This window comes from Labrus mixtus, chromosome 4 (genome assembly GCF_963584025.1).
Source record: "Labrus mixtus chromosome 4, fLabMix1.1, whole genome shotgun sequence".
In the NCBI taxonomy this organism is placed as follows: domain Eukaryota; kingdom Metazoa; phylum Chordata; class Actinopteri; order Labriformes; family Labridae; genus Labrus; species Labrus mixtus.
This window is the reverse complement of record NC_083615.1, coordinates 29,831,123-29,855,869: the sequence shown is the minus strand read 5'-3', so window position 1 is coordinate 29,855,869 and position 24,747 is coordinate 29,831,123. Positions and strand designations below refer to the sequence as shown.

General features: G+C 37.7%; 1 protein-coding gene and 1 long non-coding RNA gene across 2 annotated transcripts in view; both read right to left on the bottom strand.

Moving 5' to 3' along the window:
- Positions 1-5,441: 5,441 nt before the first annotated feature.
- Positions 5,442-6,492, bottom strand: LOC132973619 (uncharacterized). Its single transcript, XR_009673030.1, has 2 exons — positions 6,415-6,492; positions 5,442-5,497 (listed from the first exon to the last, which is right to left on the bottom strand). It is a non-coding gene; the product is annotated as an uncharacterized LOC132973619 (long non-coding RNA).
- A 12,498-nt stretch (positions 6,493-18,990) lies between these two features.
- The window catches only part of LOC132973504 (ovochymase-2), a 14,433-nt gene continuing 8,676 nt past the window's right edge, over positions 18,991-24,747 (bottom strand). The window contains exons 14-15 of the mRNA XM_061036993.1: positions 24,698-24,747; positions 18,991-19,776 (exon numbers count right to left, since the gene is read on the bottom strand). The exon at positions 24,698-24,747 is cut by the window's right edge and continues 52 nt beyond it. Coding sequence (XP_060892976.1) covers positions 19,628-19,776; positions 24,698-24,747 — 199 coding nt within the window. The 3' untranslated portion in view covers positions 18,991-19,627. The remainder of the gene's footprint in view (positions 19,777-24,697) is intronic.

The following is a 24,747-nucleotide window of genomic DNA, read 5'->3' as shown; positions in this document are numbered from 1 at the left end:
TCAGAAGGAAATCTTCCTGAAATACTGCTAAAAAGTCAATTTCATGAGATGGCGCGCTCATGAACTTTTGGATGTATCGCAAGCAACGCTGCAGTGCTGCAAAGTGAATAAAATTCTTGGTTTCATTTGTAATTTCGCCCTCTTCAAATGATGTTAAAATACACAAATGCAATCTTAATTTTTTGCATCCTGCATGGCAATATGTCCAGTTAAATATCAGTGTTAAGAACTTTTGGTAAAAATATTTGATGATACTCCACTGTCCTAAAGAGAAGAAAAAAAGTAGTTACAATACATCCGTAACCTCTGTAACAAAAATCAAAACATGATGAAATCTGATATTTACCTTTTTACATGACAGTTTACATCTAAGGAGAAAAAAGACAAAGGTTAAATATGACCAACACTTGCTCAACAAGTAACTAAAGTAATCCAAAAATGAAATGTGAAATTTTAATATTCACCTTTTTCAGAAGGAAATCCTCCTGAAATACTGCTAAAAAGTAAATTTCATGAGATGGCGCGCTCAAGAACTTTTGGATGTATCGCAAGCAACGCTGCAGTGCTGCAAAGTGAATAAAATTCTGTTAAAATATGCAAATGCAATCTTAATTTTTTGCATCCTGCATGGCAATATGTCCAGTTAAATATCAGTGTTAAGAACTTTTGGTAAATATCTTTGATGATCCTCCACTGTCCTACAGAGGAGAAGAAAAGCAAGTTACAATATATCTGTAACCTCGGTAACTAAAATCAAAACATGATGAAATCTGATATTTACCTTTTTACATGACAGTTTACATCTAAGGAGAACAAAGACAAAGGTTAAATATGACCAACACTTGCTAAACAAGTACCTGAATTAATCCAAAAATGAAATGTGAAATTTTAATGTTCACCTTTTTCAGAAGGAAATCTTCCTGAAATACTGCTGAAAATAAATTTAATCAGATGGTGCGCAAAATAACTTTTGGATGTATCGCAAGCAACGCTGCAGTGCTGCAAAGTGAATAAAATTCTTGGTTTCATTTGTAATTTCGCCCTCTTCAAATAAAGTTAATGTACGCAAATGCAATCTTAATTTTTTGCTTCCTGCATGGTAATATGTCCAGTTAAATATCAGTGTTAAGAAGTTTTGGTAAATATCTTTGATGATCCTCCACTGTCCTAAAGAGAAGAAAAAAAGTAGTTACAATACATCCGTAACCTCGGTAACAAAAATCAAAACAGGATGAAATCTGATATTTACCTTTTACATGACAGTTTACATCTAAGGAGAACAAAGACAAAGGTTAAATTTGACCAACACTTGCTCAACAAGTACCTGAATTGATCCAAAAATGAAATGTGATATTTTAACATTCACCTTTTTCAGAAGGAAATCTTCCTGAAATACTGCTAAAAAGTAAATTTCATGAGATGGCGTGCGCAAAAGAACTTTTGGATGTATCGCAAGCAACGCTGCAGTGCTGCAAAGTGAATAAAATTCTGTTAAAATATGCAAATGCAATCTTAATTTTTTGCATCCTGCATGGCAATATGTCCAGTTAAATATCAGTGTTAAGAACTTTTGGTAAATATCTTTGATGATCCTCCACTGTCCTACAGAGGAGAAGAAAAGCAAGTTACAATATATCTGTAACCTCGGTAACGAAAATCAAAACATGATGAAATCTGATATTTACCTTTTTACAAGACAGTTTACATCTAAGGAGAACAAAGACAAAGGTTAAATATGACCAACACTTGCTCAAGAAGTAACTAAAGTAATCCAAAAATGAAATGTGAAATTTTAATGTTCACCTTTTTCAGAAGGAAATCTTCCTGAAATACTGCTGAAAGATAAATTTCATCAGATGGCGCGGAAAAGGACTTTTGGATGTATCGCAAGCAACGCTGCAGTGCTGCAAAGTGAATAAAATTCTTGTTTCATTTGTAATTTTGCCCTCTTCAAATAAAGTGAATGTACGCAAATGCAATCTTAATTTTTTGCTTCCTGCATGGCAATATGTCCAGTTAAATATCAGTGTTAAGAACTTTTGGTAAATATCTTTGATGATCCTCCACTGTCCTAAAGAGGAGAAGAAAAACAAGTTACAATATATCCGTAACCTCGGTAACTAAAATCAAAACATGATGAAATCTGATATTTACCTTTTACATGACAGTTTACATCTAAGGAGAACAAAGACAAAGGTTAAATATGACCAACACTTGCTAAACAAGTACCTGAATTAATCCAAAAATGAAATGTGAAATTTTAATGTTCAACTTTTTCAGAAGGAAATCTTCCTGAAATACTGCTGAAAGATACATTTCATCAGATGGCGCGCAAAATAACTTTTGGATGTATCGCAAGCAACGCTGCAGTGCTGCAAAGTGAATAAAATTCTTGTTTCATTTGTAATTTTGCCCTCTTCAAATAAAGTGAATGTACGCAAATGCTATCTTAATTTTTTACTTCCTGCATGGCAATATGTCCAGTTAAATATCAGTGTTAAGAACTTTTGGTAAATATCTTTGATGATCCTCCACTGTCCTACAGAGGAGAAGAAAAGCAAGTTACAATATATCTGTAACCTCGGTAACTAAAATCAAAACATGATGAAATCTGATATTTACCTTTTACATGACAGTTTACATCTAAGGAGAAAAAAGACAAAGGTTAAATATGACCAACACTTGCTCAACAAGTAACTAAAGTAATCCAAAAATGAAATGTGAAATTTTAATATTCACCTTTTTCAGAAGGAAATCTTCCTGAAATATGGCTGAAAGATAAATTTAATCAGATGGTGCGCAAAAGAACTTTTGGATGTATCGCAAGCAACGCTGCAGTGCTGCAAAGTGAATAAAATTCTGTTAAAATACGCAAATGCAATCTTAATTTTTTGCTTCCTGCATGGCAATATGTCCAGTTAAATATCAGTGTTAAGAACTTTTGGTAAATATCTTTGATGATCCTCCACTGTCCTAAAGAGGAGAAGAAAAACAAGTTACAATATATCCGTAACCTCGGTAACTAAAATCAAAACATGATGAAATCTGATATTTACCTTTTACATGACAGTTTACATCTAAGGAGAAAACAGACAAAGGTTAAATATGACCAACACTTGCTCAACAAGTAACTAAAGTAATCCAAAAATGAAATGTGACATTTTAATATTCACCTTTTTCAGAAGGAAATCTTCCTGAAATACTGCTAAAAAGTAAATTTCATGAGATGGTGCGCTCATGAACTTTTGGATGTATCGCAAGCAACGCTGCAGTGCTGCAAAGTGAATAAAATTCTTGGTTTCATTTGTAATTTCGCCCTCTTCAAATGATGTTAAAATACACAAATGCAATCTTAATTTTTTGCATCCTGCATGGCAATATGTCCAGTTAAATATCAGTGTTAAGAACTTTTGGTAAAAATATTTGATGATACTCCACTGTCCTAAAGAGAAGAAAAAATGTAGTTACAATACATCCGTAACCTCGGTAACAAAAATCAAAACAGGATGAAATCTGATATTTACCTTTTACATGACAGTTTACATCTAAGGAGAAAACAGACAAAGGTTAAATATGACCAACACTTGCTCAACAAGTACCTGAATTAATCCAAAAATGAAATGTGATATTTTAATATTCACCTTTTTCAGAAGGAAATCTTCCTGAAATACTGCTAAAAAGTAAATTTCATGAGATGACGCGCTCAAGAACTTTTGGATGTATCGCAAGCAACGCTGCAGTGCTGCAAAGTGAATAAAATTCTGTTAAAATACGCAAATGCAATCTTAATTTTTCGCATCCTGCATGGCAATATGTCCAGTTAAATATCAGTGTTAAGAACTTTTGGTAAATATATTTGATGATCCTCCACTGTCCTAAAGAGGAGAAAAAAAGAAAGTTACAATATATATGTAACCTCGGTAACAAAAATCAAAACAGGATGAAATCTGATATTTACCTTTTTACATGACAGTTTACATCTAAGGAGAACAAAGACAAAGGTTAAATATGACCAACACTTGCTAAACAAGTACCTGAATTAATCCAAAAATGAAATGTGAAATTTGAATATTCACCTTTTTCAGAAGGAAATCTTCCTGAAATATGGCTGAAAGATAAATTTAATCAGATGGTGCGCAAAGAACTTTTGGATGTATCGCAAGCAACGCTGCAGTGCTGCAAAGTGAATAAAATTATTGGTTTCATTTGTAATTTCGCCCTCTTCAAATAAAGTTAATGTACGCAAATACAATCTTAATTTTTTGCATCCTGCATGGCAATATGTCCAGTTAAATATCAGTGTTAAGAAGTTTTGGTAAATATCTTTGATGATCCTCCACTGTCCTAAAGAGAAGAAAAAAAGTAGTTACAATATATCCGTAACCTCGGTAACTAAAATCAAAACATGATGAAATCTGATATTTACCTTTTACATGACAGTTTACATCTAAGGAGAAAACAGACAAAGGTTAAATATGACCAACACTTGCTCAACAAGTAACTAAAGTAATCCAAAAGTGAAATTTGAAATTTTAACATTCACCTTTTTCAGAAGGAAATCTTCCTGAAATACTGCTAAAAAGTAAATTTCATGAGATGGCGCGCTCAAGGACTTTTGGATGTATCGCAAGCAACGCTGCAGTGCTGCAAAGGGAATAAAATTCTTGGTTTCATTTGTAATTTCGCCCTCTTCAAATGATGTTAAAATATGCAAATGCAATCTTAATTTTTCGCATCCTGCATGGTAATATGTCCAGTTAAATATCAGTGTTAAGAACTTTTGGTAAATATCTTTGATGATCCTCCACTGTCCTAAAGAGGAGAAGAAAAACAAGTTACAATATATCCGTAACCTCGGTAACTAAAATCAAAACATGATGAAATCTGATATTTACCTTTTTACATGACAGTTTACATCTAAGGAGAACAAAGACAAAGGTTAAATATGACCAACACTTGCTCAAGAAGTACCTGAATTAATCCAAAAATGAAATGTGATATTTTAACATTCACCTTATTCAGAAGGAAATCTTCCTGAAATACTGCTAAAAAGTAAACTTCATGAGATAGCGTGCTCAAGAACTTTTGGATGTATCGCAAGCAACGCTGCAGTGCTGCAAAGGGAATAAAATTCTTGGTTTCATTTGTAATTCCGCCCTCTTCAAATAAAGTTAATGTACGCAAATACAATCTTAATTTTTTGCTTCCTGGATGGTAATATGTCCAGTTAAATATCAGTGTTAAGAACTTTTGGTAAATATCTTTGATGATACTGCACTGTCCTACAGAGAAAAAAAAGAAAGTTACAATATATCGGTAACCTCGGTAACTAAAATCAAAACAGCATGAAATCTGATATTTACCTTTTACATGACAGTTTACATCTAAGGAGAACAAAGACAAAGGTTAAATATGACCAACACTTGCTCAGCAAGTACCTGAATTAATCCAAAAATGAAATGTGATATTTTAATATTCACCTTTTTCAGAAGGAAATCTTCCTGAAATACTGCTAAAAAGTAAATTTCATGAGATGGCGCGCTCAAGAACTTTTGGATGTATCGCAAGCAACGCTGCAGTGCTGCAAAGTGAATAATATTCTGTTAAAATACGCAAATGCAATCTTAATTTTTCGCATCCTGCATGGCAATATGTCCAGTTAAATATCAGTGTTAAGAACTTTGGGTAAATATCTTTGATGATCCTCCACTGTCCTAAAGAAGAGAAGAAAAGAAAGTTACAATATATCTGTAACCTCGGTAACTAAAATCAAAACATGATGAAATCTGATATTTACCTTTTTACAAGACAGTTTACATCTAAGGAGAACAAAGACAAAGGTTAAATATGACCAACACTTGCTCAACAAGTAACTAAAGTAATCCAAAAATGAAATGTGAAATTTTAATATTCACCTTTTTCAGAAGGAAATCTTCCTGAAATACTGCTGAAAATAAATTTCATGGGATGGCGCGGAAAAGGACTTTTGGATGTATCGCAAGCAACGCTGCAGTGCTGCAAAGGGAATAAAATTCTTGGTTTCATTTGTAATTTCGCCCTCTTCAAATGATGTTAAAATATGCAAATGCAATCTTAATTTTTCGCATCCTACATGGCAATATGTCCAGTTAAATATCAGTGTTAAGAACTTTTGGTAAATATCTTTGATGAGCCTCCACTGTCCTAAAGAGGAGAAGAAAAACAAGTTACAATATATCCGTAACCTCGGTAACTAAAATCAAAACATGATGAAATCTGATATTTACCTTTTTACATGACAGTTTACATCTAAGGAGAACAAAGACAAAGGTTAAATATGACCAACACTTGCTCAAGAAGTAACTAAAGTAATCCAAAAATGAAATGTGAAATTTTAATGTTCACCTTTTTCAGAAGGAAATCTTCCTGAAATACTGCTGAAAGATAAATTTCATCAGATGGCGCGCAAAAGAACTTTTGGATGTATCGCAAGCAACGCTGCAGTGCTGCAAAGTGAATAAAATTCTGTTAAAATATGCAAATGCAATCTTAATTTTTTGCTTCCTGCATGGCAATATGTCCAGTTAAGTATCAGTGTTAAGAACTTTTGGTAAATATATTTGATGATCCTCCACTGTCCTAAAGAGGAGAAGAAAAACAAGTTACAATATATCCGTAACCTCGGTAACTAAAATCAAAACATGATGAAATCTGATATTTACCTTTTACATGACAGTTTACATCTAAGGAGAAAACAGACAAAGGTTAAATATGACCAACACTTGCTCAACAAGTAACTAAAGTAATCCAAAAATGAAATGTGACATTTTAATATTCACCTTTTTGAGAAGGAAATCTTCCTGAAATACTGCTGAAAATAAATTTAATCAGATGGTGCGCAAAATAACTTTTGGATGTATCGCAAGCAACGCTGCAGTGCTGCAAAGTGAATAAAATTCTTGGTTTCATTTGTAATTTCGCCCTCTTCAAATAAAGTTAATGTACGCAAATGCAATCTTAATTTTTCGCATCCTGCATGGCAATATGTCCAGTTAAATATCAGTGTTAAGAACTTTTGGTAAAAATATTTGATGATACTCCACTGTCCTAAAGAGAAGAAAAAATGTAGTTACAATACATCCGTAACCTCGGTAACAAAAATCAAAACAGGATGAAATCTGATATTTACCTTTTACATGACAGTTTACATCTAAGGAGAACAAAGACAAAGGTTAAATATGACCAACACTTGCTCAACAAGTACCTGAATTAATCCAAAAATGAAATGTGATATTTTAACATTCACCTTATTCAGAAGGAAATCTTCCTGAAATATGGCTAAAAAGTAAACTTCATGAGATGGCGTGCTCAAGAACTTTTGGATGTATCGCAAGCAACGCTGCAGTGCTGCAAAGGGAATAAAATTCTTGGTTTCATTTGTAATTTCGCCCTCTTCAAATGATGTTAAAATATGCAAATGCAATCTTAATTTTTCGCAACCTGCATGGCAATATGTCCAGTTAAATATCAGTGTTAAGAAGTTTTGGTAAAAATATTTGATGATACTCCACTGTCCTAAAGAGAAGAAAAAAAGTAGTTACAATACATCCGTAACCTCGGTAACAAAAATCAAAACAGGATGAAATCTGATATTTACCTTTTTACATGACAGTTTACATCTAAGGAGAAAAAAGACAAAGGTTAAATATGACCAACACTTGCTCAACAAGTAACTAAAGTAATCCAAAAATGAAATGTGAAATTTTAATGTTCACCTTTTTCAGAAGGAAATCTTCCTGAAATACTGCTGAAAATAAATTTAATCAGATGGCGCGCTCAAGAACTTTTGGATGTATCGCAAGCAACGCTGTAGTGCTGCAAAGTGAATAAAATTCTTGGTTTCATTTGTAATTTCGCCCTCTTCAAATGATGTTAAAATATGCAAATACAATCTTAATTTTTCGCATCCTGCATGGCAATATGTCCAGTTAAATATCAGTGTTAAGAAGTTTTGGTAAAAATATTTGATGATCCTCCACTGTCCTAAAGAAGAGAAGAAAAGAAAGTTACAATATATCTGTAACCTCGGTAACTAAAATCAAAACATGATGAAATCTGATATTTACCTTTTTACAAGACAGTTTACATCTAAGGAGAACAAAGACAAAGGTTAAATATGACCAACACTTGCTCAAGAAGTAACTAAAGTAATCCAAAAATGAAATGTGAAATTTTAATGTTCACCTTTTTCAGAAGGAAATCTTCCTGAAATACTGCTGAAAGATAAATGTAATCAGATGGTGCGCAAAAGAACTTTTGGATGTATCGCAAGCAACGCTGCAGTGCTGCAAAGTGAATAAAATTCTTGGTTTCATTTGTAATTTCGCCCTCTTCAAATAAAGTTAATGTACGCAAATGCAATCTTAATTTTTCGCATCCTGCATGGCAATATGTCCAGTTAAATATCAGTGTTAATAACTTTTGGTAAAAATATTTGATGATCCTCCACTGTCCTAAAGAAGAGAAGAAAAGAAAGTTACAATATATCTGTAACCTCGGTAACTAAAATCAAAACATGATGAAATCTGATATTTACCTTTTTACAAGACAGTTTACATCTAAGGAGAAAACAGACAAAGGTTAAATATGACCAACACTTGCTCAACAAGTAACTAAAGTAATCCAAAAATGAAATGTGACATTTTAATATTCACCTTTTTCAGAAGGAAATCTTCCTGAAATACTGCTAAAAAGTAAATTTCATCAGATGGCGTGCAAAATAACCTTTGGGTGTATCGCAAGCAACGCTGCAGTGCTAAAAAGGGAATACAATTATTGGTTACATTTGTAATTTCGCCCTCTTCAAATGAATTTAATTGAATTCAAAGTGGCAAAGTCTTCATCTTCACAGTCTTGCTTATATTATGCTAGAAGGTACATCTTACAAATTCCTCGCTGCTTCGTTACATCTCTAAAAGGCTAGAAAGAAGACATCACCTTGACTCGTAAATATCAGACATATACATTTCTTAAGTCTCTAAGTCACATTTCCTTTTCAGCTCACAACAAACACTTGGCTCCAATCCAAATATAACTCTGCTGCTATGAGGTCTCTTACATATATGTATTACAGCTTCACAAACCTAAAAGAAGAATTACTCTGAGATGGTTGACACAATTCAAAGATAAATCCACAAAATTATCAAGATGAATTAATCCATGAAAATACGTACTAACAGAGTGTGAGTGTACTGTAACTGTAAACATATTGAAAAAAAACATGCTTTTTTTGAATGGGTATGTATGTGACTTCTTCAAGCGGACACTCGACAAACTGCAAGATTTCACACTTCCGCACTGGCTTCATTTTTCAACACCAGAGGTTGCCTCTCGATTGCACCAGGTACTTTGCTCTTGGTGCCAAATGTACCACATCTGGTCAAATCTGTTGATCAAAACAGGAGTTCTTGGTACCACGGTTATGACAGTGATCTTTGTGCGAACTGTTAGATCCCCCAAAGACCTGGTATCCCAATTTTTTTTTTCCAGCACAAAATATCATGCACCAGGTATTACTCAGTGATGTACTGTGAGGACTTTTTCAGAGTCAGATTCATAAATAAATGAACCCATTTATAGAGTAGCTTAAATTTACCATTCAATTGGCAGCTTGTACATTGACTACTGGTTGTGTTTCATATCTCATAACTACGGGTAGGGGTTAAACGCTCAGCATATATAGAAACGCTGCACATTCAAAAGCAAATGCAAACTACCACAACAAATGCAAAGGCTGAAACGCGCTGCAAAGACACAAACGCGCTGCAAAGACACAAACGCGCTGCAAACGAAACAAACGCGCTGCAAAGACACAAACGCGCTGCAAACGAAACAAACGCGCTGCAAGTACAGAAACAAAACTTAAGTCAAAACACACACAACCAGAAAACAACAGCAAACACAGAAACGCTGCAAGTTCAGCCTTAAATGGAAGTGCTCCAGGCTTGTAGGGGCGCTGTGGAACTGTTTATTTTGATTTATTTACGGGAGACAGTAAGAGAGACAGCTAGGATCAGAAAGTTATGTTTAGATAGGGAAGCTGTATCGTTGAAAGACACTGGATAACTTCAATGTTCCTTAAACGCGGAGATAAAGCAAATCCGACCGGGATTTAGACATCGGGGACGAGAGCCGAGTGTGGGTCTGTGGCTGTAGCCCCGAGATGCCTGGAGCTAGTGCTAGCTCTGGGGCTATGAGCTCCAGCTGCAACTTCCCCTCTGTCCCTCTGCACCCGCTTTACCAGCCTGACACTTCGTGCTTTTGCCATCCCCGAAGTCTGTGTTGAACTCACTACTCATCTCTTTGCTACAGTTTAACATTCTCCCTGTCATCAAACACTGACACTTCACCCACGGAGAGCCCTCTGGCCCGGGCCTGACAAGTTCAAAATCCTGGCAGACGGAAGTCGTAGCCTACTCAAGCCGGCCAACGGTGCCGGTAGCCGGGCAGCCAACTTAGCAAAGCTACCGCTCAACAAGACCTAATTTCTCAAAGTTGTGTTTTTCCCCCCTACATATTATAAAGTTGTGTTTGCCTACAATAAAAAGTGGGGCATAGCCCCGGACACCGGGGATGGCGAAAGCATGAAGTGTCAGGCTGGTAAAGCGGGTGCAGAGGGATGAGTTGCAGCTGGAGCTCATAGCCCCAGAGCTAGCACTAGCTCCAGGCATCCCGGGGCGGCAGCCACAGACCCACACTCGGCTCTCGTCCCCGATGTCAAAATCCCGGTCGGACTCGCTTTATCTCCGCGTTTCAGTAACATTGAAGTTATCCTGTTTCTTTCAACGATACAACTTCCCTATCTAAACATAACTTTCTGATCCTAGCTGTCTCTCTTACTCTCTCCCGTAAATAAACAGTTCCACAGCGCCCCTACAGGCCTGGAGCACTTCCATTTAAGGCTGAACTTGCAGCGTTTCTGTGTTTGCTGTTGTTTTTTGGTTGTGTGTGTTTTGACTTAAGTTTCGTTTCTGTACTTGCAGCGCGTTTGATGCTTATGCAGTTGTTTTGCCTATTTGCAGCGCGTTTGTTTTTTGTGCAGCGCATTTGTTTCTTTTCATTTGTTGTGGTAGTTTGCATTTGCTTTTGAATGTGCAGCGTTTCTATATATGCTGCGCGTTTTTCTAAATGTATGTCGTTTCATCAGTTGCTGAGCATTTGACCCCTACCGGCCACCGTACATAACAGCATTATTTACACACATACATAATTATAATAATAACAATAATAATAATAATAATAATACATTTTATTTATAAGCGCTTTTCAAAAACTCAAAGACACTGTACAATAGTTAAAAACAGAAAGAACAGCACAGTAAGGACAGACTAACAGACATTGCAACATTACACACAAATCATAAAGATAACAACAATAAAGATAACAACAATAAAGGTAAACTACAGAAAACAGGAAATACATCACAATCGTACATTAAAAGCTTGTTTAAAGAGGTGAGTTTTGATCAGTGATTTGAAAGTAGGAGGGTCGGTGCAGTGTTGAATGTGTGTAGGGAGTGAGTTCCAGAGGGAGGGGGCAGCTATGGAGAAGGCTCTGTCCCCCCAGGTTCGGTGCTTGGTTCTAAGAGGAGGAGCTAGGAGGTTGGCTTTTGAAGAGCGGAGGCTGCATGCAGGAGTTTGAGGGTGAAGGAGAGCCGTGAGGTAGGAGGGGGCTTGGTGGTTAAGGGCTTTATGTGTGAGGAGAAGGATTTTGAATTGGATTCAGTAAGGGACAGGGACCAAGTGGAGATTTTGCAGGACAGGGCAAAACATGGGCGGTTCTAGGCCAGTGCCCCTGTAACACTGATCTTGGTCCCCCCTGTGGCCACCCCTCCAAAAGGAAGAGCCCCCTAATAACACAGTATTTGACTCACAATTTAGTATTAAATTCTGTTACTGAAACAAATATAAATCATGGTATTTAATGATGTGTGCTATTATTTGGCATAATATTTATATATTTTTTAAAGTGATTATCTTTGTCTATTTTTCACCTGTGTTTAATGTTCCCCTCTGACAAAACAACTGGCCCCAGTTTGGCCCCCCTCAGTAAAAGTGGTCTAGAACCGCCACTGGGGCAAAACATAGAGGTATGGTACATATTTGGCCAAGAAAGCAATTTATACTGTGGTGTATTCATCATGGTCTTACCTTTACTTGTAAACGAAGTCCATTCGCCTATCCTTCTAGACAAAAATATCTGTGACTTTGTTGTAAAAGTCCTCCTTATCTTCTTTTAGTTTTAAAAGTCTCTCTGTCTCAATAGAGATTATTGCCAGGGATGAAAGTCTTCCTTGGTCAGTCCGATTCCGACTGTATGTTTTGAGTCTTTTTTAATTACCTTTCCACGGATGCTGTTGTAGCCGGTATAGTGAGCACCAGCTGGAGTAACTTTGTCGCCTCAGGGACAGTCCGCATCAGATCCTTCTGGCCCAAAAAGCTGAGAAGCCGTCCAGGGGATTTACATTCACTCCTCACTGTTTGTGAGCTGTTACAGTCCGACAAGATCACCCCTTAGTCTAACAAAGTCAAAGAACCTGGCATATTTTGACAGGCTCTGCAGTTTGGCGTCATCAAAATGTTTTGCCATTTCATAAAATTTTGTACAATCGACCAAACCAAGGGAAAGCTAGTTCACCAAAATGATCAACTCTAGCTTTCAGTTGAACACTGATATTGTCCAGAATGTTATAAAACATTTGTTTTCTCTCATCTCTGACTGACTGTTGACTTCAGACATTATCCATCAGGCTGAGTGTGGCATATTTCTGCTCAAATTTGGGGGCAGCAGTAGCTCAATCTGTAGGGACTTGGGTTGGGAACCGGAGGGTCACTGGCTCAAGTCCTGGTGCGGATCAAATCTGGAAGTTGGTCTGGTAGCTGGAGACCTCCCAAACACTGCGGAGGTGCCATTGAGTAAGGCACCGAAGCCCAAAACTGCTCTGGTGCGCTTAGCAGCTTGTAGCAGCCCCACTCTAACATCTTTCCACCATTACATGTCCACAGCTCCTGTTTGTGCATGCGTGTGATTCAGGCCTATGTGTGTGTAAAGCATGTCCCTATAAATAACAGAGTGTAAACCAAATTTCCCTCAGGGATTAATAAAGGATATAAAAAAAATAAAAAAAAATCGTTCATAGAAAATGCCAAACTCCTGTCTCTAGCGTTCCACAAGTGCAATTGTGTCTCAGAATTCGCGCACAATAAAATCCAATGTCCATTTCTTTGTTTTGCAGCACTCTAAAGAGAGCATCGGTTTCACTGAAAATGTCCTCAAATGCCATAATTAAAAAAGCATGTTGATGCTTTTGCTCATATCCAGCAGCCATCATTAGGGTGTCATTATCCCAACTATCTGGATTTTCACTCATAATACGGAATAAAGCACGCAGATCAGATTGATACATGCTTATTGTTTGTAGCAGTCTGGACTTTGAGCTCCATCTCGCAGGCGCTGCTCTCGCTAAACGCCGCTTCACAACATCATCCAGTAAGTGGACCTACTGAAAAATGTCCCTCAAGCATTTAAAAAAAAAGTTTTACACTCAGGCATGCATTTAGCTGAATGCACGAGCACCAGGTTCAATGTGTGTGCGTAACAGTGCGTAAACATGGCCTCAGGCACCCTTTCTTTAATCCTGGCCTGCACCCCATCTAGCTCTGATGACATCACAGAAGCTCCATCATAAGTCTGAACTACCATCTTTTCAACACACCTGTATATCTCCAACACTCCCAAGACATACTCGACTATAGCAGGGGCTCGTCTGTCATCACTCATCATCAGAGATGCCTCCCTCACGTCACAGGCCACCTCACTTTTAGCCTAGTGATGTGAAAAGCAGTTCTTTTCAATGTACTGAATCAGTAGAATCAGTTCAGTAAAGTGATTCGTTCAAAAGATTTGTTCACTAAATCATTCAGTACTTCTCCGCAGCTCTGTCTGTGAATCAGAATTTAATAAGCTGAAACACGGCCGAACGTTTAGTTCTGCTCGCGATCGTACTGAGAACGGCCGGTGGTGAATAATAAACCAATGAGCTGAGAATTTAGTTGGATAAAGTTACAGTTTGCAAACTGAAAGCTGCTAAAACAATCATCCCCTCAGTTTCCCCGACCGTTCTGTTCAGTAGGTTCAGTGAACGACTGACTGTCTGAGCGGGAGAGAGAGAATCAGGACTCCCGCAGTACTACAGTTCAGTGAACGTCCAAGACTGCGAGTCATCAGCCCCAGTCACACACACACACACACACACTGTACTGACTGAAACACGATCATTAGTGGATGTTAAAACAGTCAGCTGAGTGAAATTAAGCTGGACATAAAAGCCGTTTGAAAACTGTCAGCAGCTATAAAAAGCACATACATTTTCACGACACCTAAATGTTAAATAATATATTTTCTACTTCCTCGATTTTGGAGACATGAGAGGGAGAAGTAGGGGTGGGCTTGAGCGACACAGAGCTCCCGACCGGTTCAGTCAGTACGTATCACTGACATGAAAGGGAGAGGGAGGGCGGGCTTTGAGCGACTACAAAGAGAGACACGAGACGGGAGAGAGGAGAGCGCAACTGAAGTTGAGAAATTAACAACTCTTTTCAGTAAGTGATTCAGTTCAGTTCCTTCACCCAGATGATTCGTTCTCTTTGAACGAATCGTTCACAAACGACACATCACTATTTTAGCTACATAACGTAAAAAGACAGAGAGCTTTGACTTTGCTCCACTGTCTTACAGAGAAGGACAAAAATGAGCTACAATATCTTAACCTTGGTGCTGCCCTTTTTGTTTTGTATCTTTCAGCAGGTTATTGTGTACTATTTCCTCTTGCCGTCCTTTAATGTAAATTGTAGTTATAGCTGCTACAACAACACAATTTCCCCCTAGGATTAATACCTACCTATCTACCTATCTACTTGATTTTGAAGAGAATCCAAGTAACATACTCAAATAAAAATCCATAGAAAATTTCACCACCTTCATATTTGGAAAAATTTTCAGTCATATTGCAGACTGTCTTCATTTGTTAACATGTTACATACACAGACAGCTAGTTTTTCATCATCACTTTACATCATGTAACACAACAGCAAGCACAGTGTCTACTACTGTCAAGTTTACTGAGACACTTCATATTATTATCAGTCTCTTAAGAGACAGAGATACAGGTTTCAGTGCACGTTATTACAAATTAAATTATGCAAAGTGTAGTCCTACATGTGTGTATGATATGAGTAGTTCATAAATAAGAAATAGCATACAAAATCAATTTTTTAATATAATCTGTGAATGAAATTAAACTATCTTTAGCCTATTTAGTAGGAAATATGACATTCACAAAATACATTTTGATTTAAATTAATTGAAAACAGGTGCATCCTGAAAATATCATCAAGAAATAAAAAGATAATAAAACATTTCTCAGTGTTTTATACATGGTCGTTTTCTAGGCATACAGTAAAATACATAGAAACCATCATTGAGTTTAAAAAGTTAAAAAATCTCACATTTTCCTTGAAAAACTTAGCTCACAAGTGTCAGTACGTTTAACTTGAAGGTCCGGATGTGAAAACTCGCCGTTTAATCTCTCTTTCTTGAAGAAATCGTCGAGTGAAAGCGGAGAAATTTATTTTCTGACCGACGGGAGGGTGGTTTATTTTTAAGTGACAATCCTGTTAAAGTGAAGAACAAAAGACGAAACAGAACGTAGAGAGTATGACTGTGACGTCACGTTCTGAACACACTTCTGTTCTAACGATGACGTAGGCCTCAAGGAGTCTCATAAATAACAATAATAATAATAATAATATTAGGCTAATAAGTATGGACTATCCTCTTACTCTTTTGCTTTTTTTTTTTTTTTTTTTTTTACCACTAACGCCTTCTGAGTGTGACTCTTTTAACAGGAAGCTAAATATAATATTGATTTAATAGGCTGTTGATTGCCAAACAGTTTTAAGGGTATCCCAAGGCTGTTTTATATCTAGACTTTTGGTTGCACACCTTGAAGGACGGATCTTTTTTTCCCTGATGTTGACATTAGAAATAAAGTGTCATCATCGTTTATTTTTATAAACGTGATATAGGCTAAGCATTTGCAGGCCTGATTTTAATTTTATTTTTTTGTAACTGGTCTCATACCAGTTTGTGCGGATCACGGTTGGACATGGGTTAGGGTTAGGGTTAGGTCTTTCTATTTTCCCCGGTCTGCTGTGGTCCAACACGTTATGTATTCAAAGTTATGATTGCCTAATCGCCATCGCTGCATCTGTAGTACTACACACCTGTTTAAAGTGCATCTAACCAAAGAGACAAGCGCCATCTGGTGGCTGTTTAAAGAAAACGTTTTCACTTGCAGAATATTTTTTCCGTGTAATGCCTTTAAGAGTTGCGGGTGGAGTCTTGATTTGTAGAAACTTGACTTGCAGCGATGCCTCACTGTTGTTCAAGCTAAGTCAGTGAGAGTCTGCGAGAACCATGGCTGCACGGTTTGTGTTTTTATTATTTGTCTGATATCTGATAATGATGTCAACCCTGGAGACACATTCAGTTGATATTGATAGAGCATAGAGCAGATTATTTTAAAACAATTACCTTTTTATTCATTTTTATTTAATTTTTATTGAAAATCTGTCAAATGTGTGGTTCACAGGTTCTGTGGAATCGTTTTCTTCCTTGTTCCTCACTGGACTAAATGCAGCAAGGTACAGTAGCTAATAAGATCTTTTGTCTTGACAGAAAAAACATTATGACAAACAAGACAACATTCAAGCACAGCAGGAAACCAGGAGAGCGCCTGTAGTCCTCGACAACATCACAGTCAGCATGGTTCGTGAATTTAAAATAATAATTTAGTATAATAATAAGCCAGAGTTTTAAGACATTTTATAAAGTTATAGGTTGAAAAACAGTCATTTCATAAAACAATGTGCAGTTAGAGTTGAGTGGGTCGTTTTTTCCTTTATGAATTTAATAATTTTATTGCATTTGGTAAATGGTAAATGATCTTGAGCTTATATAGCGCTTTTCTAGTCTTCCAACTACTCAAAGTGCTTTTACACTGCAGGTCACACCCACCCATTCACACACTGATGGTAGAGATCACTATGCAGTATCATCCATCAGAAGTAACTAATCCCATTCATACACCACCACTGAAGAAGTGGGAGCAATTCAGGGTTAAGTGTCTTGCCCAAGGACACGTTGCCCAGCTGGGGATTGAACCCTTGGCGATGACTCTACCAACTGAGCCACAGCCGCCCCTGGTACAAATGATTTTTTTATAAACACAGAAAATATTCAGGCGGAATTAACAATATTTTATTTTTTGTAGTTCCAGCTTGCATTATTCAATACCAGTAGTAACAACTGTGATTATGGCTGTTTGGGAAGACATTTCAGAGTGTTACCTTTCAAATGTGACCTTGTTTGAGCTATAACTCTAAATGGTTCAAAAACAGCATACAATTTACTTTGGGTATGTCTGGATAGGCGTTTTTGGCTTATTTACAGGATCTCTAAGAGGTTAAACATATCTGATGTGAAGTTACTTTTTTCTGTAAATCTATTGATTTTAATCATTAAACTGTAAATTGCAGGTTTATTAAACAAAAACAACATTTTCTGTGAGTTACTACGTTGGTTTTATTTAATGTATTTTCAATGGAAAGAACTCCATTCCAGATTCAAACCCATGCTATCACATAATCTTTGCTCGCCCATAAATGTCTGCTGTTGTGCTGTTCTGGCAGCCTCCAGACAAAAACTCTGGAGGTAGTTTGAGCTCATTGTTCATGGTTTGAACAGGAAAACAGGAAAGTGGAAGACAGAAAACTTTCAAAAACTTAAATGCAAGAAACTCAAAATTATTCTCTCCACCCTACTGGACATGTGACACGAGAGGTTGCCGCTTGGGGGAAACCAGCATGGATGCGTAAATATTTTTATTTTTTAAAAGAAAGGATTTATTTTGGGGCCTTTAATGGAGACACAGGACAGTGGATAGAGCTGGAATATCAGGAGAGAGAGAGAGGAAAGGAGCCAGAGGTGGGATTTGAACTTGGACTTACTGCTTGGAGGATCATGGCCTCTATACATGGGGCGCATGCACTAACCACTGTGCCACCAGCGCCCTGTGTGTACTGAGAGGCCTAAAAGCCTTGGGGTATTTCCTCCCCCAATTTCCATCTATAGCATCCCTACTCTCGATCGGCTCTCCTATGGGCTCTAGTATGTTCCTCCCTTTTGGCACAGCGGCTGATATTAGTGAGCTGGAAAAATGCTGCTCAACCCATCCACACTCACCTCATTCATAATATAATGTTCAATCCAAAATGGGAAAAGATCAGATATGCTGTTAATGGTGTGTCACGACCCGGCTCTTAAGGCCTGACAAAATACAGAAAAGTACGGCTTTTAACAATGTTTTAAGGTTTATTGTCCAAAAGACCAACAACAAACAAAACAAACAATCAAATGTTGCAATGATGCTACACCGAGGATGGATGCCACTTAGTGAGGTTATCAGCCCGGTCTTAAATAGCCTGCACCTGGAAGACTGGCCACATCTGCCCAGGTGCGGCAGAACCTCCCTGCTGCCGGGAGGGCCGTCACAGGTGCCTTTCAGATCTTTCACAGGACTTTGAACGGTTTTACTAATTTTGTAAAGCAATTAGATGAGCTACAATCAGGGCTGGGTGATATCACAAAAAAATGTATCACGATAAAGAATTTCACATCAGTCGATAATTAATGCGATAAATGTCAAATCATTTTTTCTTTTAAAATCCTATCGGCTGTTTTTAGCTCCTGAGTGAAAGTTGACGAAACCAGATTATTAATTGTGCTTTAACCTTCTTTATTGTCAGAACATGACAAACTGTACTTGAACAGAGGAACATTTCAGTGTCATGAGCACAGTGCACAATTAGACCGATGACCATAAAGCAGATTCATTTGACCCTTACATGCTTTGACTGATAATATTTTAAATAATGTGCAACTTGACCCCCCAACCCTCCTTTCATGTACCCCCTTTTTGTAATTCTGTGTATCTTGTCTGTATGCTTGTTTGTTGTTCTATTGTACTCGCCTATGCTGGTTACTTCTTGTCTCATGTTATTGTTATTTTATTTTTGTTACTTTTCATTTTACAGTTCACATGTGGTGTTTTCCTATTTTTACATATTCCCACACCACTGATGTTCACATTCACTTCTGTATCTTCCTATATAGATGTATTGGCTCAAATATACCTTTGTGCCTTTTTATTGTTTTTATGAACATATAAAAACTATTTAAGAAAATCATGCAACAGCCATGGGAGACAAGTCAACCGTTAATTTATTTAACTTTCTAAAAGAAATAAAGCAGTATCTATGACCATTTGAATGTGATAAACCAAAAAATTAATAGCAATAATATTAAAGTTATAGGGATGTCTCTGTCCATTGACATGTCTTTCAATTCATCCACCTTTTGGCATAATCTTCATTACGATAGTCATCCTTATCTTAGCTTAACACACCGATGTACTGCCATTTTTATGCTTTTGAAAAGGTCTTTAGTACAGACGCCTTCTTCCCGCCGTTTAGGACATGGCTCCTGAGGAATAACCGCTGTAGTCTTCATCATCAAGGCTCATGTCCATAGGCAGTCTGGGATCATTGGTTGTTTTCTGGTCCTCATTCCCCTTAGAGGTCAGGGTTCTGCTGCTGGACTGCTGCACAGCTGGGTCTGCTGGATCCATGAAAGAGATCAATCAAAACTTATGAAAGGAGTTGTGTGCAAAGAAATCTGTTGGTACCTCAAAACACACCAGGACAAGATAAGGAATGACTCTTATCATACCTTTATTATTATTATTAACCTGATTTTCACACCGACACTGAATACTTTATCACCCCTGAAGGCAAGGCAAGGCAAGTTTATTTATGTCGCACATTTCAACAACAAGGCAATTCAAAGTGCTTCACACAAGACATCAAAATCATCATGACAGAGGAAAGAAAATAAAGATTAAAATAGAACATTTAAAAATCACTGAAATTATTAGATCTGAACATATGTTCAAAGAAAAATAATTCAAATGAAATTAATTGAAATAAATAAAGTAAAAATATAAAAAGAGTTAAAAGTTACAGTGCAGAGTTAAAATTTAAAATCTTCTTAAAGCTGTTTAATGAAAGGCAGCTGTAAACAGGTGTGTCTTCAACCTGGATTTAAAAGAGCTGAGAGTTTCAGCAGACCTGCAGTTTTCTGGGAGTTTGTTCCAGATATAAGGAGCATAGAAACTGAACGCTGCTTCTCCATGTTTGGTTCTGACTCTGGGGACAGAGAGCAGACCTGTCCCAGACGACTTGAGTGATCTGGATGGTTTGTAATTAATCAGGAGGTCACTCATGTATTTTGGCCCTAAACCATTAAGCGCTTTATAAACCAGCAGCAGGATTTTAAAGTCTATTCTCTGACAGACTGGGAGCCAGTGTAAGGACCTCAGAACTGGACTGATGTGATCCATATTCTTGGTCTTGGTGAGGACTCTAGCAGTAGCGTTCTGGATCAGCTGCAGTTGTCTGACTGATTTTTTAGGCAGACCTGTAAAGACACTGACACTGAACTTTGACTGCAACATTTAGAGTTAGTTGTGTTTAGTTAGTACACAAACTTTTATCTATTCATGCCAACTGTTATTGTTCTGCATAAAACTGAGATACATCAGGAGTCTTTGAGTCTATTTGACTTGGTAACGGTAAATGGACGTAAGCTTGTATAGCGCTTTTATACTCTTCTGACAACTCATAGTGCTTTTACAACGCAGGACACATTATTCACACACTGATGGTAGAGGCTGCTGAGTGAAATGACCATCAGAAGTAACTAATCCCATTCATACACATTCATAGACCGGTGCCGAAGCAGCAGGAGCAACTTGGGGTGAAGTGTCTTGCCAAAGGACATATCAGACATGTCAACTCTACCAACTGAGCCAAAGCCACCCACAGCTTGTGTAGTTCAAACAATCTAATCTAATATAAGAAGTATATAACATATATAATTACATTATATATTGTACATATTGTATATAGATATCTAACAGCTGCAGTGGGGATACACTGATATAATAGAACTGTATCACACTGAAAGTCTGCTCTGTCTGACAATGTGTCACTTATGAATGGATGCTTCACTGTACTGTACATTGAACACAAAACATTGAGAAGGAAACAGGCACACATTCTTCATTTGTATAAGCCTTTAAAAACAGGTGGATTCCTGACATAAACGGTGGCTTCATGCATTTTTTCTTGCCAGCTACTGGGCTCTGCTATGTGAAGGCCCTTTGTAATCGGGACAAAAGGCAATAAAAAACATTGAAAAATTAATAATGGCTCCGCTTCTTTATGTGTCCCAAGAAACCAGTAAGAGAGCAAGTGCAATAATTTAGCCCTGGAACTGCCTCACCTGAATGGAATGCAGCCATCATAAATATTATAATTACTTGAAGTAATTTTTCACAGATTCTGATTTAATTAAAAAAATTTTTTTTGACATACTTTATTAATCTTTGAGGTAAATTCTGGTTTTACACTCTGTTATTTAGAGACATGCTTCTCACACACATAGGCCTGAAATACACACTTGCACAAACAGGACCTGTGGACATGCATTAATGGAGCGATGTCAGAGTGGGGCTGCTACCAGAGCTGTTAGGGGTTAGGTGCCTTTCTCAAGAGCCTCCCAGCAGTGCCCTGGCACCTCTCCAGCTACCAGTACAACTTACATTTTTGGTTCGCACCGGTCACCCTCCGGTTTCCAACCCAAGTCCCTACAGACTGAGCTACTGCCGCCCTCAAAAGATGTATTCCTTTTTCAGTTTCTGAGCTCTACAGAGAACATTTACATTTAGGTGCCAGTATCACAAAACATATAGTTAGATTCTTGATTCATTAGATTATTGTTATAAAGGATTTTTCTTCCTTTACCACAATCCAACAGATGATCTGACAATCTGTAAAAAAAACAGAGCTTCATTAACATTTTAAACTCTGAGCTGTTCTAATATTAATAAGATTATACAATAAAGCTTGTCAGGAAAACCTTTAATGTTTCATCACTTGTTTTACTTAAATTCCTATAAACTGTCACCAGAGGGCGCTCTTTACCTAAAAAAGGTGCATCACCTCTTACACAGAATCCCAGAGTTATTTCCATGTAGCTTGGATCAAGTTGTTGTAAAGTAAAAATGTTAAGATAGGAGTTCACCCCTGTGCCATATTAAATGAATGTTCATATCATAAACAACCACAAAGACACCATCTTGCTGTTTCCTGTGGAAGCTAATGATGGTGGCTGAAGTTAGGTCTAATACTCCCCAATAACAACTGACCACTGTGACGGCCCTGGCCATGGGGTTTGGCCTGGTACTGCTTGTGTTTTGTGTTTCAGGGTTTGGCGTCATCTGGTGGTTGGAGGTGGCATGCCTGCTGGTTGTTGGGAGACTCGCCCACCTACCTGCTGATTGCAGATGGGCTTCACCTGGGTGGAAGGGCATACAAGCCAGGCTGCCAGAGCTTTCTGGGGTTCCTCGGGACAGATTGGACTTATTTCCCTCTGCTCTTGCATTTTTTGGTTGTTCTGAAATAAACTAAAACTTCAGCAAGTTGACTGTGTGGACCTCCATTTTGAATGTTAGGGCCTACACGAGCTGGCCGTAACAACCACTAACTTAGTAGAACTTTGCAGTCTTTCCAACTCGTCAACTCCTGCCATGTTTGGATAAAACACATTAGCAGTGTGGCCATAATAACACTGAATATAGAAGACAGAAGTCTGAAGATAGACTGAAGTTTGACAGATTTTGTGATTTTCTACAGCAAAGATTCTCAATAAGTGATACATTAGACTGTTTAACAAGCATATACAACGCTATACATAAGCCTACTATGTAATTTTCTTCTTTATGAACCTTCTTACACAGAAACAGGACAAAAACGATAAGAAGAACCCCTTCGTCCACGTAGGGCCGAAAATTGATAGACTGAGTTACCCACAGGAGCTTTGAAAGAGGTCATATTATGCCCTTTTTGGGGTTCGTATATTTAATCTATGTACCTACTAAAGTATGTTCACAATAGGTTCTAAGGCTCTAAGGCTCTGAAGTGCCCGCGTTCAGAGTCCCCACGTGTGCCAAGTCTGATCTGATTGGTTGGCCTGTCGGCTCTGCCGTAATTGGTCAGTCGCTCAGCACGGTTCTTGGAAATGTCACGCCCCTTTTACCATATTGGGAATGCAGCCACTTTGGCTCTGAGGGGAGCAAAAACATTAGCACCTTAGCACTACTGTGCTACCGCAGGCTACAGCATATCGTGGGCGTGCTACAGAAGTTAATGGGCCTGCAACATGAGCTGCTGGGCTTGCCACAACGAGCCAATGGGCTTAGATCAGTGATATCACACTGACAAGACGTCACACTGGCAAAAAACATTTTCGAGGGGGGCTAGAACCGAGCGTTACATGCAGCTAATGCTACAGCTAACAGGAGGAGGTAGGAGAAGCCGCGTTTCCGCAGACTGAATTTTTGCACATAGATGTGCCTAAACATGCACAGGACACTTGGAAAACATACTAAAGAGCATATAAAACCAGAAAAAACATAATATGACCCCTTTCAGACAAATTGTCTTGTTTTGGTAAAGTCTTTTCATATTTAATGATTATATAATCTTTATGAATTCTAAAAATGTTAGGAAACAGCTGATGTATTTCGCCAAATTCTAATTTTCTGTGGTTGCTCTCGGTCAGGATCAGGAGAAGATTACATTTTTTAGCAGAAATGATACATCAGACTTGATATTATGAATTAGATGCAAGCAGGTCTCCTGAGTAAAAGACAGACAGCTTTCATGCAGAGAGCCCTAAGGGCAAATTCCTCTCATGTGAGTCAAATGCTGAAGCATCAACGCCCCCCCCCCCCCCACACACACACACACACACACACATTGACTGAACTATACTTAAACTACTCTTCAGTTAATATCTTCGTTTGAAGGGCTTTCTTATAAGAAAAGAGGAGACAAAAGGAGTGTCATGTTTAATGCAATATCATTGCTCTTGCTGTTAGTTATATATTTAGGTTAATTTTGTAATTAATTTTGGGGCGATTGGTGCCTTTTTTTATAAGTGTGTCCTTCTCCTCATGTGTCAGTTGTACCTCCAGTGTTAAATGTCCCATTGCTGTTCTAAATGCCTGTGACGCTCACTCGTTTTTTGTTTGGACCCATTACACCTCGAGTGGGCAGTCCTGCTAAAAACTTCAAAGACACATATGACCAGGAGATTGTCCTCCACATTTTATTACATTGTTTGAAACAAAAAGAGAGAATGTAATCGAGTTTTACTCGACAGTTGGAAGAGCCAAGTGCTTGCATCGCTTCCACAAAGGCTGCAGCTCACCGACTGAACTGTCAATGCATTGTGAAAGGACTCTGTGAGACTCAAGTGAGGATAGTTACTCATTCTCTATCTTGACTTACATAACATTTCCCCAAGCTCCTGGATCCTAAGAATTCACTGCCCTCTAACTAAAACAACAAACCTTAAGTCAACACATTATGCACAGAGGCCACAGAGAATACAGGGACTGAACAAAACCACCTACCACAAACGTCTTCAAGTCTCTGGTTAGCTGCCAAATCATCCTGATGAGCT